The sequence below is a fragment of the Gekko japonicus genome, unplaced genomic scaffold (assembly GCF_001447785.1).
Source record: "Gekko japonicus isolate JY-2015 unplaced genomic scaffold, Gekko_japonicus_V1.1 scaffold2090, whole genome shotgun sequence".
NCBI classification, from domain to species: Eukaryota; Metazoa; Chordata; class Lepidosauria; order Squamata; family Gekkonidae; genus Gekko; species Gekko japonicus.
Window position 1 is genome coordinate 207409 of NW_015164255.1, and position 15776 is coordinate 223184.

At 50.7% G+C, this 15776-nt stretch overlaps 2 protein-coding genes across 5 annotated transcripts in view; one reads left to right on the forward strand and one right to left on the reverse strand.

The window, feature by feature from the left end:
* Nucleotides 1-7749, reverse strand: part of PPIL3 (peptidylprolyl isomerase like 3) — a 17198-nt gene extending 9449 nt beyond the window's left edge. The window contains exons 1-3 of one of the 3 annotated variants that reach the window (XM_015408680.1): nt 7663-7749; nt 2201-2248; nt 73-147 (exon numbers count right to left, since the gene is read on the reverse strand). In XM_015408680.1, the coding sequence (XP_015264166.1) occupies nt 73-147; nt 2201-2203 (78 nt within the window). In that variant the 5' untranslated portion in view covers nt 2204-2248; nt 7663-7749. Of the gene's footprint in view, nt 1-72; nt 148-2200; nt 2249-7614 lie in introns of all 3 variants that reach the window. The other 2 variants (XM_015408681.1, XM_015408682.1) reach the window with 2 other exon arrangements.
* NIF3L1 (NGG1 interacting factor 3 like 1) overlaps nt 4648-15776 on the forward strand; it is an 18961-nt gene continuing 7832 nt past the window's right edge. Inside the window, exons 1-4 of one of the 2 annotated variants that reach the window (XM_015408679.1) lie at nt 4648-5545; nt 10054-10497; nt 12272-12428; nt 13652-13778. In XM_015408679.1, the coding sequence (XP_015264165.1) occupies nt 10062-10497; nt 12272-12428; nt 13652-13778 (720 nt within the window). In that variant the 5' untranslated portion in view covers nt 4648-5545; nt 10054-10061. Of the gene's footprint in view, nt 5546-7782; nt 7840-10053; nt 10498-12271; nt 12429-13651; nt 13779-15776 lie in introns of those variants that run through there. The other variant, XM_015408678.1, reaches the window with a different exon arrangement.

Sequence of the window (15776 nt, forward strand, 5' to 3'; positions counted from 1 at the left end):
GGGGGGGGGAGGCAGCTTCTCACATTATGCGCAGACAATTCAGGGGGTCTCTGTTGAAGCTGAACTACTTACTTCACATGCCTTGGGGGTTCGCTCACAGAACAGCTCTATTTTAATGTCTCCCACATCCGTGTGCAGCGTCACCGCCTAAGAGGTGGCGAGAGGATTCGTCTTATTATTCATGTGTAGAATCCAAAGCTAAATGAAGTAACCCAAATTTAAAAACCCAGGGTCCATCCCCAAATCTTCAGGCATATCCCATGCGGACCCACCCGATGGAAATCAACAGAACTAGCTCTTGCACACCTAAAAGGACATGCTTTGCACGCAGGAGGTCCCTGGTTCAATCCCTGGCACCTCCAGTTCAAAGAGCAGGCAGTGGGTTATGTGAAAGACCTCCGCCTGAGACCTTGGGGAGTTGCTGCTAGTCTGAGTAGACAATACTGACTTCCAATGGACCAATGATTCAGTATAAGGTAGCTTAATCTGGCTAAACAGAGTTAAGATAACTCATTCACCAGGAGCCAGAAAGAGGTCTATAGGCCCCGGTCACACGGAGAATTTGCCGTGCGAAAGGCATGAATGCTGGGCGGATTTCCGGGGTGCGATCACACCGCAACCGTAGCGCACCCATGGCCAACCCGTGGCGTGCTGCCAAATATGCGCAGTTAAAAAGTACCTGCAAAGATCTACTAGCACATGGTTTGCCACGGGCTGCAGACGGACTTGTTCGGTGCGATCGCACCGGCGCGCGCCTATTCCCTCTGGCCATCCTCTTTGCAGCGCGCACCGAAGGACGAAACCCTGGTGTGCCGCCATTGCGTCTGAGCGCATAATGGCGGATCAGAATGCGACGGCGCAAATAGCCACACCTCCCCCCTGCGTTTTCCAGAACGTGTGGCCGGGGCCACAGGCTATTTTGTAGACCTTGTGGTAGTGGGAAGTGTCATCAAGTCGCAGCCAACTTAAGGCCACCCTGTATTGTTTTCAAAGGTGGCAAGAGACATTCAGAGGTGGTTTGCCATTGCCTGCCTCTGCACAGCAACCCTGGACTTCTGTGGTGGTCTCCCATCCAAAGACTAACCAGGGCTAACCCTGCTTAGCTTCCGAGATCTGCCTAGCCCGGCCTATCTAGGTCAGGTAAGAGGCAGGCTATAACTGAAGCAAGTATGGGGAAGCTCCCAGCTCCTGCATGGTAGCCATTTTGCAACTGGTAGCCATTTTGTGGTGGCAGCCTGCTTGAGAATATTCACTAATTTTATGAAAGTTTATTAAAACTTTCCTCAGAATTCCTTAGACCCCCACCCTCCGCACCAGGGGTGATGGTGGGAAGTGCCATCGAATCGCTGCTGATTTATGGTGACCCCAGAGGGTTTTCAAGGCAAGAGATGTTCAGAGGCGGTTTGTCATTGCCCGCCTCTACACAGTGACCTCGGCATTCCTTGGCAGTCTCCCATCCAAGGACAAATCAGGGCTGACCCTCCTTAGCTTTCGTCAGCTGATGAGATCAGACTTGCCTGCACCATCTAGGCCAGGCCAGCTCATAAGACCTTACATAACATAAGAACATAAGAGACGCCAATGTTGGATCAGGCCAAAGGCCCATCCAGTCCAACACTCTGTGTCACACAGTGGCCAGAAATACCAGGTGCCATCAGGAGGTCCAGCAGTGGGGCCAGGACATTAGAAGCCCTTCCACTGTTGACCCCCCCCAAGCACCAAGAAGACAGAAGCATCACTTGCCCCAGAGCCCCTATCTATACCCTGTGGCTAATAGCCACTGATGGACCTCTGCTCCATATGCTTATCTAATTCCCTTTTGAAGCCGTCCATGCTTGTAGCCGAAACCACTTCCTGTGGCAGTGAATTCCAAGTGTTAATCACTCTTTGGGTGAAGAAGGACTTCCTTTTATCCGTTCTAACCCGACCACTCAGCAATTTCATGGAGTGCCCACGAGTTCTTGTATTGTGAGAAAGGGAGAAAAGTACCTCTTTCTCTACCTGCTCTATCCCATGCATCATCTTATAAACCTCAATCATGTCACCCCTCACCCTGATCTAGCGCACAGATTGTTCTTGTGAGTATGAAATGGAGGAGGAAAGAACAACATTGCATGCCACTTTGGAGATCCTCCATGGGGGAAGAAAAGCAAGGTATAACTAAAACAGATAAATGCGATAAAGAAACAATCGATCTCACCATCTGTGCTGGCCACGGACCCAAAGCACTTGATACTCTGAAAGCCTTCTGCAAAAACAAAACAGTTTCATTTCCTCCCCAGCGACACTCGAAGAAATCCTGGAGACATTTATCCCGACACCCTACTAACAGGAAAAAGGATGAAGGGGAAATGGCCGATAGGCTTTTATCTAGTTCAGCTACCTTAAGAACATAAGAGAAGCCAATGCCGGATCAGGCCAATGGCCCATCCAGTCCAACACTCGGCCATACAGTGGCCGAAAATACCAGGTGCCATCAGGAGGTCCAGAAGTGGGGCCAGAACTCCAGAAGCCCTCCCACTGTTGCCCCCCCCCAAAGAGAAATGAGCTGAATATCAAGGCAAACACAGCCAACTTTTGTGACAGTGGATTGACCAGGGGGTGTCTTATGGATTCTTCAGAGTCACAGCATGGCTGCTTCTCACACAGAGAATGAAACATGGGAACTATAACACTTTTTATTTTTTTTGTCACCTTTCTCCAAGGAATTCAGGGCAGCCTACAACATTCTCTCCTCCTCTGTTTTATCCTCTCAAGAACCCCGTTAGGTAGGTTAGGCTAAAGGAGAATGATTAGCCCCCCCGGACACCCAGGGATTTGCACCTGGGTCTCCCCAGGAGCAGCCCAGCACTGTTAAACCAGACTGCAGGTGGCAGATCGCATTTCTGAAAGCTCCCAAACATGGAAACCTCATGAGTGCAAAACTAGCATAACAACAGGGAGCGTGGTTATCCCTAATTATCCCTAATATACTAGGGTTTTTCTTCCTTTATGACACAACAGCTTTAAAAACGTTAACTCCACACTGTGAGCTGAAGGGATGGCTTAGCGTAGCCCCATCTCGTTAGATCTCGGAAGCTAAGCAGGGTCGGCCCTTGTTAGTACTTGGATGACCACCAAAGGAAATCCAGGGTTGCTACGCAGAGGCGGGTAATGGCACACCACCTCTGGATGTCTCTTGCCTCGAAAACCCTACGGGGTCGCCATAAATGGGCTGTGATTGGATGGGACTTTCCACCGCCAGCACGCTCTACTGCCTCAGAACTCTGCTGCTGCATTCACCATGAAGTGGGACATAGCTGCCGAGCAGAAAACCTGTCCCGAATGGAAAAAGAAACAGGAGTCTCGATGCACCTGGATTCAAGATTTTATTCAAGCAGAAATTTCCTTGGCCTAGAGAGCCCACTCCTTCAAATGCAGAGTGAATCCTGGCCAAAAATCAAAATGCCTGCATAGCTTGTGATCCACTCGCGTCTGAAGAAGGGGGATCTCGCTGACAACAATGTGAACCAGTAACTATAGCAAAATTGTGGAAGATTCCTAGACTGTTTTTGATCACTGATCAGATAATAAAGACTAGCGAACTCTGTACTTCAGATAAAATAACAGAATCTGTAGAGCAAAACAATAATGATTATCAATCTAAATTTATCTCAATATCGTTTCCCTTTTTAGAATATATATCAGATAAAGAAGACTATGTATCGAGCTTAGATATAATTATTGTATTATGATAACTGGCTATGCTTTTTCTCTTGAAATATCAATATTATTTGAAGTTTTACATTTTGCCACTATTGTAATTCTCGTTAACTATGTTAAATAGAAAATTACTTTTAAAAAATGTAAACCAGAATATGGTTTTTGTTAACCTAGAAAGCCCTATTTTGGCCGTGACACAGCTATCCCTTTGATTTTGGACTCAGTGCAGAATTCCTACCGTTAAACGTACCTTTAAGCCCTAAAGGTCTTTGCTCTTCCCTAACTATCGTGGTATAGTGGTCGGAGTGTCAGACTAGGTTGTGGCAGACCCAGGTTCGAATCCCTACTCTGCCAACGAAGGTTGCTGGAAGGCCTTGGGCCAGTCACAGATTAACCTACCTCACAGGATTGTTGCTGTGAGAATAAAATGGAGGAGAGAAGAATTATGAAAGCTACCCTGTGTTGGGGAGAAAGGCAGGGTATAAATGAATAAAATCAATAATAAATGAAATAACAGCAGATGCCCTGCTCAGCCACAAAACTCACAAGGTTCCTTCAGAAAGAGGAGGGGGAAAGAATCAGAAAGAAAGAGAGTGGATGGATCACCATTCCCTCCATCTGGGAACCTTTTCTTTAATCTTGTGGTGAAATGAATTGACACATATTTTAAGTAGCAAACGGATACGCCAGCATTTAGGACTGCTTTCTGCCCTCATAAATAAGTACATACGATTATGCTTCCCCTAAGTTTGCCAGATCTTCCCTAGCCACCGGGGGGGGGGGTCAGGGTTGCCAGCTCCAGGTTGGGACACTAGTGGAGATTTGGGGGTGGAGCCTGATTAGGACCGGGACCTCTGTGGGGTGCAGTGCCCTAGAGTCAACCCTCCAAAGCACCCATTTTCTCCCGAGGAACTGATCTCTGTAGTCTGGAGATGAGCTGAAATTCCAGGGGATTCATTTGTTTTTTTATTTCCAAATTTTCCAACAACGAACAAATTACAAACTAAGCAATAAAGCCATAGAGGGGACATAGAAACCAGTACAGAACCATATCAAATACAAAGTAATTCAGGAACACAGATTTGATAACATTGTGAAAGAGACGTTCAAAAGGCCAACATTTCAAACAAGCTGTTACCAAGTGAAAATAGAATAAAATTCTGACTAAACATGGTCAAAATTTAAACAGTTACGACTTTACAGGGTGACTCTGCTAATCTAAATGCCTATCTTGACTGATTCCAATTGGACCGTCTCACTTCCTGTTTGAATTTAGGTAATACGTGTTGGGCACGAAAGGAATAATTCCCCAAAGGCCTTCTGTCATTGTGTCGTAAGGTTCTGGGTAGGGCCTTTTTCTTGTCTCGCGTCTCCACCAAGATCCTGTCAAGTGCGTCACCAAACAGTCTCTTCCCCTGGAATGGGTAGGCTAAGACTATGTCTTTTGAGCGGTCGTCTGCTTGCCAAGCGCGTAGCCATAATGCTCTCCTGGCCACTACTGCTGAGGCCATGGCCCTAGAGGAAAAAATCATGGCGTCCAAGGTTGCATCCGCTGTGAAGGACAGGGCCTTTAGTATTCTGTTAATGCCTTCATTCAGACGGCGATCGTTATCTGGAATCAACTGAAGCAACTTTCTGGTCCAGACTATGGCTGCTCTGGATACAATGGAGGCCGCAGATGACGCTCTGATGGCCATGGCCAAGGCCTCGTGCGTTTTCCTGAGCGCAAAGTCAACTCTTTTGGCCGCGCTATCCTTGAGGGATCCGTGACCATCTTCCGACTGCAACGCTGCGACAGCAGCATCAACCCGGGGAACCTGTAAGAACTCATCGGCATACGCTGGTAAGGCATACAATTTTTTAACGAAGCCCGGGAACCGCCTATTAGCCATAGGTTTGGACCATTCTGCCTTTAGCTGTCTCTCAAGGAACTCCGGGAAGGGGAAGACCTTCTCGGTTGTACCGGATCTACGGGGAAATTCTTCCTTTCCCTCTGGCCTGCGCCTTAAACCCGGCGCTGTGGGTGTCTGTTCCTCTCCCCCCTGCGCTTCCCGCAAGTCTAACGCGGCCAGTGTCTTAGACAGGAGATAGTGGTAGTCCTCTGCCTTAAAAAACCTGGCGGACTGCGCAGGGATGTTTGTATCTTCTTCTTCCTCCTCCCTGTCATCTATATGGCTCTCGGAAGAGGGATCGGGACCCCTCAGGGGGCCGTCCCTGCATCTTTTCCTGCTGCCTGATTCCTTTTGTGCCACTGTACTAGTGGGACCTCTAATTCTTCCTGCAGCCATCAGGGAGCCTCCTGACCTGTCGCGTCTGGGGAGGGACGGAAAGGAGGAAGGCGGAGAGGGTGCACTGTCTGGCCTCACACGTCCCCGTCCGAAGAGGTTCTCCATCTCTTCCCTCACCGCCTGCCTCACCCACGAGCAAAATTCAGGCGAGACATGGAGGGGCCCCTGTTGAGCCACGTTAGTCCCCATCCCTGGACCCGGCACGGAGTCTCTGGGGCAGGCTGAGGGCTCAACGGAGGCTGAAATGGGCGGCTGCCGTCCCTTCTGGCCGGTCCCCGAGACGCCTGGCTGTTCCGCAGGCCGGGAAGGTCCCTCTCCGCGGGCCTCGCCTGGGCGCGTAAAATGGCTGCCGTCGCCGCTGGTCGGCGGGCTCGAGCGGGCGTCGGGCTCCCCAGTCGTCTTTTGCAGGCGGCGCCTCTTCGCGGGCTTTCGCGCTTCCCAGCAGGGCGACTCGGCGATCCCGCCGCGAAGGTCCCCGTCCGCCAGGAGGGCAGCCTCGAAGTCCTCCTCTTCCGAGAGGGAGTCGCCGCCGCCGCCGCCCTCCGGCTGCTCCATGGCTCGAGCGGCCATGGAAGGCGAGACGGAGAGAAACGCCCGCTCCCGGACGGCTGTCCTCCTCCGCTCTCGTCTTCTCTCTGACCCGGACAGGAGAGAGACAGAGAGAGAGAGGCAAAGAAGTGAAGGGAAACGAAATACAAAATGGGCTAGTAAAGGATTGAAGTGTTCAAGATCGATAAAGTTCTAAAAAGTATAACGTCTAAGTGCGGGCGCGCAGGGCTGCCGCGCAACATCGACTAGTTTGCAAGATACAAAATAAGTCCCTCCACACACACACACACACAAAAATTAGGGATGCCAACCTCACATACACACACACACACACCCAAAATAGGGATGCCAACCTCAGGGCTGCAGCGCAACATCGACTACTTTGCAAGATACAAAATAAGTCCCTCCACACACACACACACACACACACACACAAATTAGGGGTGCCAACCTCCAGGTATGGCCTGAGGATCCCCTGGGGTTACAAGCTCATCTCCCGAGTAAAGACATCCGTTCCCTTGGAGAAAATGGATGCTTTGGAGGGTGGACTCTTACAGGGGCGCCAGCCTCCAGGTGAGACCTGGGGATCCCCAGGAAGTCCAGCTCCTCTCCAAACTGCAGAGATTAGACACCCCCCCCCCGGAGATAATGGGTGCTTTGGAGGGTGGGCTCTTTTTAATTTGGATGCCAGCCTCCAGGTGGGACCTGGGGATCGGATCCCTTGGAGGTCCAGCTCATCTCCAGACTACAGAGAACAACAGTCCCCCTGGAGAAAATGGATGCTTTGCAAAGTGGACTTTGCGGAACTGCACCCGGCTGCGGGCTCCGTGCTTCCGCGGGCTCCATCCCCCCAAATCTCGAGGAGTTTCCCAACGTGGACCTGGCAACCCCAAGACTACGGCCTTGTACCCCACCGAGGTCCCCGTCCTCCCCAAACTCCATCTCCAAATCTCCAAATCTCCAAATCTCCAAATCTCTAAATCTCCAAATCTCCGGGCTCCCGGGAGCCGTTCTGCATGAGCCCCAACCGTGGTGGCCCCTTCCCATCCCACCCCAGCAAAACCTTCCCACCGACCGCAATAAAGCGCCTCCCCGCGCTGGCTCCCAGCCCCGGGAGACTCACGAGCGCCTCGGCGGCTACGACAGCGCCTGCTCGCTTCCCCGCCTAGCCGAGGCTTGCAGCACCGGCATCTTCCCGACCAGGAGAGCACGCTGGGAGCGGAGGAGGAGCCAGGAAGGAGGCGAGGCCGCCGGATCTCGGAGGCCTCCCTCTCGCTCGCTCTCCCGCCTGGCTCGGAAGGTAACGCTGCGGCGAGCTTGGAGGGGTTGCGGGACCACCCGAGGAGGGGCTGAAGGGCCTTGTGGGGCGGCCCGCCCCCATATTCGGGTGGGGGATCAACTGGAGATTTGGGGATGGGGCCTGGGGAGGACGGGGACCCCTCAGTGGGATGCGACGCCAGCCTCCAGGTGGGACCTGGGGACCCCCCGGAATTGCAGCTCATCTCCAGAGTGCAGATATTAGTCCCCCTGGAGAAAATGGATGCTCTGCAGGGTGGGCTCTGGGGCATTGGGCCCCCCCCACACACACACCGAGGTCCCTGTCCCCCGCAGGCTCCACCCCCAAATCTCCAGGGGTTTCCCGACCTGGATGTAGTACTCCTACCCCCTTATCCCCTGCTGGGTGCTAGGGGGGACCCGGCAACCCTCCTCCCCTGGAATTGCAGCTCGTCTCCAGACTGCAGAGATCAGTTTCCCGCTGGAGAAAATGGGTGCTTTGGAGGGTGAACTTTGCAGCATTGTACCCCCCACTGCCAACCTAGCAGTTCGAAAGCAAGAAATTGCAAGTAGATAAATAGGTACCACTTCGGTGGGAAGGTAACAGCGTTCCGTGCGCCTTGGTGTTTAGTCATGCCGACCACATGACCACGGAAACGTCTTCGGACAGCGCTGGCTCTTCGGCTTTGAAACGGAGATGAGCACCGCAACCCTAGAGTCGGATTCGACTGGCTTTCGAGCAAGGAAACCTTTACCTTTACCCCCCACCGAGGTCCCCGTCCTCCCCAGGCTCCACCCCCAAATCTCCAGGAGTTTCCCGACCTGGATCTGGCCACCCTCTCCCACAATCCCCCGCCAGTGGCCTGGAGTGATCTGGCAACCTTATTTGAATGCCGCAGAGCCCACCTTATTTGAATGCCGCAGAGCCCACCTTCCAAAGCATCCATTTCCTCCAGGGGAACTGATCTCTCTGGCCTGCAGATGAGCTGTAATTCCGGGAGATCCCTAGGCCCCACCTGGAGGCTGGCACCCATAATTGGTGTGTTTGGGCGGTTTTTTGGTGCTTTTTAATTACTATTTGGGGAGTAAGGCTCGGCTCCTATTCTTGTGCCTAACCGGACCTCCAGCTGCAATGGGGGTCGGTGGCCAGCTCCAGTTTCGGAAATCCCTGGAGATTTGGAGGCAGCACCTGGGGAGGGTGACGTTTGAGGAGGAGCGGGAGGTCAGTAGGAGTGTAAGGCCATAGAGGTAGGGATGCCAGCCTCCAGGAGGGACCTGGGGATCCCCGGGGATTGCAGCTCACCTTCAGGCTACAGAGATCAGTTCGCCTGCAGAAAAGGGATATTTTGGAGGGTGGACTCTGCGGCATTGTATCCCACTGAGGTTCCTCTCTTGCCCAGGCTCCATCCCCAAATCCCAACTACGGATACCAGCCTCCAGGTGGGAACTGGGGATCCGTCAGAATTACAGCTCATCTCTAGACTACAGAGATCAGTTCTCCTGGAGAAAATGGGGGCTCCGGAGAGTGGAGACAAGATGCTGGAGTAGATCAACCACTGGTCTGATCCAGCAGGGTTCTTCTTATGTCCAGTCTCTTAAACACAGTTAGGAGTTGTGGAATGTGCCGTAGCCTTCTGCACTTCCCTTCCCTCCTCCATGGTGTATTTCAGCCATGATGTCGATCTGTGTTGATGGACAGCCCCAGAAACTCAAGTTGAAGTGAGGGCTTAAAGGTCCACTTGTGAGCCCTGGTTACAAAGGAATCTTATCAACGCTAACCATGGTTTGCATCAATACAAGTGTATTGCTGTACTATGGTTAAAGCAAACCACAAGAACGTAAGAATAGCCAGTGTTGGATCAGGCCAGTGGCCCAAACAGCCCAACACTCCGTCACACAGTAGCCGAAAATCTTAGGTGATATCAGGAGGTCCAGCAGTGGGGCCAGGAGGTCCCTGTCCTCCCATGCAAAAGCGGGATATTTGCTTATTAGAAGGGAATATGGGCCCATGTCACGTGCCCATATATGGACAGGAATCTGTACGTTTAGGCAGGCAAAGAAAATGGGGTGCCCGAAAAATAACCTGCCATGTCATAGAACCATTTGTTCTCAGCCCTGCGTTGAGCAGAAGTCATTCTAGTGCCTGAAAACGGTTGCCATTCTGTAATAGCACTTTTACACTGTGGTTTCCTCCTCTTCAGTATTCCCAATTGTTTTCCGTGCCTTCTTGGTTCCTTAGAAATCTGCATGCCACTGTCCTTTCTGAAACGGATTCCCCGGAAGCTCTTGCACGTACGGTCCTTGACTGATTTGAGGTCCCAAGCCTTCATGGATCTAAAAGCCCTGGTTTCTTCGCTGAACGGCTTCGCTTCGCTCTCGCTGGCCGAAAGCTGGGACAACGTGGGCCTCCTGGTCGAGCCCAGCCCTCCCCACGTGGTGAACACTCTCTTCCTAACCAATGACCTCACGGAGGATGTGATGGAAGAGGCCCTGCAGAAGGAAGCTGATCTCATTCTTTCCTATCATCCTCCCATTTTCAAACCCCTCAAGCGTGTAACGTGGCAAACGTGGAAAGAGCGCCTGGTGATCCGAGCTCTGGAAAACCGAGTCGGTATTTACTCTCCCCACACGGCCTACGACGCCGCACCTCACGGCGTCAACGCCTGGCTTGCCAAAGGACTCGGTGAGACAGCCCCAGTCAAATGATAGATTAATGTTCGAGAGTCTTGTCTTGATGCAAGGCAAATGTCTTTTGCTATTGCCGATTTGGTCTTCTTGCATGTTTTAAAAAAGGTATTTTTGCTGCCTTTTTTTGGTAAGCTGTTTTGCAGATCTTTCGGACCAAGAAGTGAGTGAAAAGCATTCAAAGTAAATAAAGGAAGTAGACAGACAGACAGACAACCTTTATTGGCATGTCAAAGATAGAAGTACATTAAAATTTTAACAAATGCATTGAGGTCACAAAGCCATAGTAAGGCCAACTAAAATGAAATAGATCAATTTTCAATTTCAGGGCATTTTCGGTGGTGGCTCCTACCTGGTGGAAAGAGCTCCCGGAAGAGATCCGGGCCCTGCGGGACCTTTCTCAGTTCCGCAGGGCCTGTAAGACAGAGCTCTTCCGCCAGGCCTTTGAGTAGGAGCCGCCGCCACTACTATTCCACCTTCGCCTCCTATGCACTGTTGTATTACCATCATGATTATCTGGACCCCACTGGGGGGAGCGAGGTGTCCGGGCAGGGATTGGATGACAAGATCTCAGGAAGTTATTATGGAGGTTAAGATCTACCCATCTTGGTTAAATTTGTATTGTAAATTTGTTACTATATTTTATTGTAAATTATTGTTTTATATTATGTGTTTTATTGTTATAACCTTGGCACATAGTGCCCTTGTCAGCTGCCCTGAGCCTTCGGGGTAGGGTGGGATATAAATCCAAACATAAATAAATAAATAAATAGCTCCCCTGAATTGAACTGCAGACTGGAGAAAACAGGTGACGTTAGAGGTTATGAGCGAGTTGTGTCCTGAAAGTAACCGCTGAACCTTGACACTGTCAGGGAGGCCACACCATGTATGGAGAAGGGAGTTCAGAAATTTTTCTTGAATCTTAATGTATAATGGACAATTTAATAGAACACGGGAAATGGATTCACTAGCACCCAGACTACAGGGGCATCGTAGCTAGACTAGCTAGAACCTGTCTCCATTACATGCTAGCTGGGTATTGTTTTCCTCCCATATCTTATCATAATATTGTTTCAGATGGGTAGCCTTGTTGGGCCTGCAGTAGAAGAGTGAGATTCGAACCCAGAAGCACCTTAAAGACCAACACGATTTCCGAGGTACAGACTTTTGAGTGTCCAAGTTGCCTTCCTCGGGTATCTGACTGTTATATCCTGAAAATCTTCTTGATCTTTATGGTGCTACCAGATTCAGATATTGCTCTTATAATATTGTTTTCTGCATTGCCTGCCTGTGCTTATAAAGCATACTCCAGACGGTGATTATAAAGCATTGAAATATGATCATGAAATTCTACCAGTACGTATATGAAATGTTAAGATAATGGGTGAAATGTTTGGTATAGTTTGGTGTGGTGGTTAGGAGCACAGACTCTAATCTGGGACTGGGAGAACCAGGTTTGATTCCCCACTCTTCCACATGCAGCTGCTGGTGTGACCTTGGGTCAGTCATAAGTTCTTTCAGAACTGTTCTCTCAAGGGCAGTCCTCAAAAGAGCTCTCTCAGCCCCACCAACCTCACAGGGTGTTTGTTGGGAGGGGACGGGAAAGGGAAAGGAGATTGTAAGCCGCTCTGAGACTCCGAGTGAAGGGCGGGGTATAAATCCAATCTCCTCTTCTTCTAATCCTTAAATTATGAGAGTTAGCTGGTGGTAGAGTTTTGCCAGATGTGCTTCAGTAAATATTGTTTTCATTTTCCTTTCTCTCTTTTTCTTAGGTTCCTGTACCACTACGCCTTTGCACTCGTCCACCGCTTCTAATTACCCTACCAAGGGGGGTTACCGGATTGAATTTAGCTCTTGCTCTGCGGAAACCGTCTTGCCAGGGCTGCGTGAGATGCCAGGTGTGTCCCTCGTTGCAGCTGTCCCTGCCAGGTACTGTTGCAGGCTATGCAGGGGGCTTTCCTTTCAGGCTGGTATTCGCAGGTCAGGTCGGCGTCCGTCTGTTCCATTCTTGTCTTGGAATCTGACAAAGGGATTCCAGCTCTAGAAGTCTTGTTCGATTTTAGCTTATACCCTAGAAATCTCCAGGTGGGTAGCCAGCCATGTTGGTCTGAAGCAACAGAACAAAGTTTGAGTGCAGTGGCACCTTTAAGACCAACTGAATCTGAGGAAGGGCTGCTTGCACACCAAAGCTTATACCCAGAATTAAACTTTGCCGGTCTTAAAGGTGCCCCCGGACTCCAACTTTGTCGGTCTGGTTTAGTTGTTTCATCTTATTCATCGATAGTTTTGCTAAGGTGTTTAACTTGGTGTTAACATAATTCCCCGTGGTGGGGGAAGTGCCATCAAATCGCAGCCAACTTGTGGCGACCCCATAGGGTAGGGGTCCCCCCACTTTTTGACCCCGTGGGCACCTCTGGAATTCTGACAGTGTGATGGGCGCAGCCACAGAATGGCTGCTGCTGCTTACCTTCAGTCACACAGGGAAGATCCTTGGGCTGTGGAGGCAACTTCTGCCAAAATGACATTTAAAAAAATCTGCACGGCCAGTTAGAAGCCTTGCTAGAGAAAAGCCCTACCTGGCCCCAGCCACTTTCTAAGAACACTTGGTGGGCACCAGGAAAGGTGCAAGCTATGCAGGGGCTTTCCTTTCATGCTGGTATTCACAAGTCAGGTGGGCATATATGTCTGTTAACGTGAACAGGGTAACTGTGAGTAGCCAGCATTTTACCAAGGCACCCACGGACACCACGCTAGGGACCCGCGCCATAGGGTTTTCAAGGCAAAAGACGTTCATAGGGGGCTTGCCATTGCCTGCCTCTGCATATGGGACCCTGGACTTCCTTGGTGGCCTCCCATCCAAATACTGACCAGGGTCGACCCTGCTTAGCTTCCAAGATCTAATGACATCGGGCTAGCCCCGGTCATCCAGGTCAGGGCAAATTCCTTGTACTGCTCGTCCAGCAGAAGAGATTTTGCATTCTGTTAACTGCTATCCTAAAATTAGTGCTCTTTTTTCCTCATCTAACCGAAGGCAGGTGGCTTTGTACTTTTCCCCTGTCGGTGTAGTCCAGGGACTAGGTCAAGTTCTTAAGATCCTAGCTGCCTTTAACTGCTATCCTTTTTAAAGCATGTCTGTTAACAAATTTTCCAAGGGTTGATGGGGAAGAACAGACCCGAGTCAGCTTGAATTGTACCCAGCATGCCTTGCTGCAAGTGATGGCCTTCCTTTCCCAGAACAGCCCTCTCTATGAAAAGACTGAAATCATATCACTACAAAAGGTAAAACCACCTATTGGTAGAGGGACTTTTTCAATTTGTGTTTTGCCCAGCCCCCAACTCCTTTCTTAGACAAAAGCTCCAAATATGAAAAGCTTCTTGACAGAATGACACAACAGAAGAGGATTTTTATTTTAGGAAAGAGGGGGAATTAAGTAGGCCAGCCAGGGATTACTCCTTCCTAGCTGAACGATTCATAAAGAACAGAATGTATGATGTAGTGTATTGCTGGCAGTGCCGGTCCGTCCATTAGTCTCACTTAGTCGATTGCCTAGGGCAACAGAGGTGGAGGGGTGGCAGAAGGCCTGGATGACTAATGAAAAAGGAGAGGAGATTGGATTTATACCCCGCCCCCCTTCACTCAGACTCTCAGAGTGGCTTACAAACTCCTTTCCTTTCCCTTCCCCACAACAGACACCCTGTGAGGTGGGTGGGGCTGAGAGAGCTCTTTCGAGAACTGCTCTGGAGACAACAGCTCTGAGAGAACTGTGACTGACCCAAGTTCACACCAGCAGCTGCATGTGGAGGAGTGGGGAATCAAACCTGGTTCTCTCCTAACCACTACACCAAACTGGCTTTCAGAGGGCTGCCTGCAGAGTGGGGCCTGGCCACAACCAGGTGCTACTTAACCAGGTGCGATGTTCCGTGGCAGGGCCAGGTCCGGGAGGGGGGGTCACCTTTCCCAGACTGCAGGTGCCTGGGCAGCATGTAGCTTACCCTGGGCCTGGCGTGCTCAGGCAGCACCCTGCCTTCTCTGGGCCCAGCGTGGCATATAAGGTGAGGAGGCAGGTTGCAGCAAGGAAGGGATTTCCCACAGGGCCCTTGCTTGGGTTTTTAAGGGGTAATAGGAAAGTGGATCTTCCACTTCCTCCTGGGACCAGCAAAGCCTTTTATGAATGAGAAGTATAAGACAAAGGGGGGGGGGGTTGGAGTGCCAAGGCTTATAGCTTGCCTTTGGCACCAAAAAGCCTTGGGCCGGCCCTGATTTATGGATTCATCTGGAAATTCCTGGCAGTGATCCCGGACGTTGCCACTCAGAAACCGTATCTAGAGATGTGTTTGGGTCATATATTACGTCCTTTGGGTTGGGTCCAGGCTAAATTTTCCATCAGCATAATGGAACCTTCCTGCCTCTCCCATTCTGTTAATCTCCACACAATGGTCCAGGGGATCCTTAAGAATGACATGGGGGGGGGGGGAGACTGCAGTGGAAATTGGTTGAAATAGCCAGTTTAATCTGGAGGCAGCCCTTTGCTTGGTTGCGGACAGTATTCCTTTCATGAAGGAGCTCTGGATGCCGTGAATAGACCTAAGTTCTCAGAACTGAGAGTTAAAAAAAATTAGATCCAGGTGGGGCAGCCACATTGGTCTGAAGCCGTAGAACAAAGTTTGAGTCCAGGGGCACCTTTAAGACCAACAAAGTTTTATTCAAGGTATGAGCGCATACCTTGAATAAAACTTTGTTGGTCTTAAAAGGTTCCACTGGACTCAAACTTTTAAAAAAAAATAGAGTAAAAACAGGTTGCTTACCAGTAACTGGTGATCTTCGAGTGGTCATCTGTGCATTCACACCAATGGGTTTAGTGCGCCTGCGCTGACCCAACCGGTGCCGTAGCAAGCTATGTTTCAAAGGATTTTCGCGCGAGTCCCACTGAGCATGCGCAGGAACCCCAGCACGCATGCCCAGAGGGGACGGGCGCGGAGATCCCGCCAGTTCCTTCAAAGCACCGCCGCCAATCAACACCTATCAAAAAATCAGGAGCTGACAGCAGAGGGGAAGGAGGGCGGGCGGTGTGAATGCACAGATGACCACTCGAAGATCACCAGTCCCTGGTAAGCAACCTGTTTATCTCCTTCGTGGTCTCTGTGCTTCACACCAATGGGAGACTAAAAGCACCGCCGCCAATCACCACCTATCAAAAAATCAGGAGCTGACAGCAGAGGGGAAGGAGGGCGGGCGGTGTGAATGCACAGATGACCACTCGAAGATCACCAGTTACT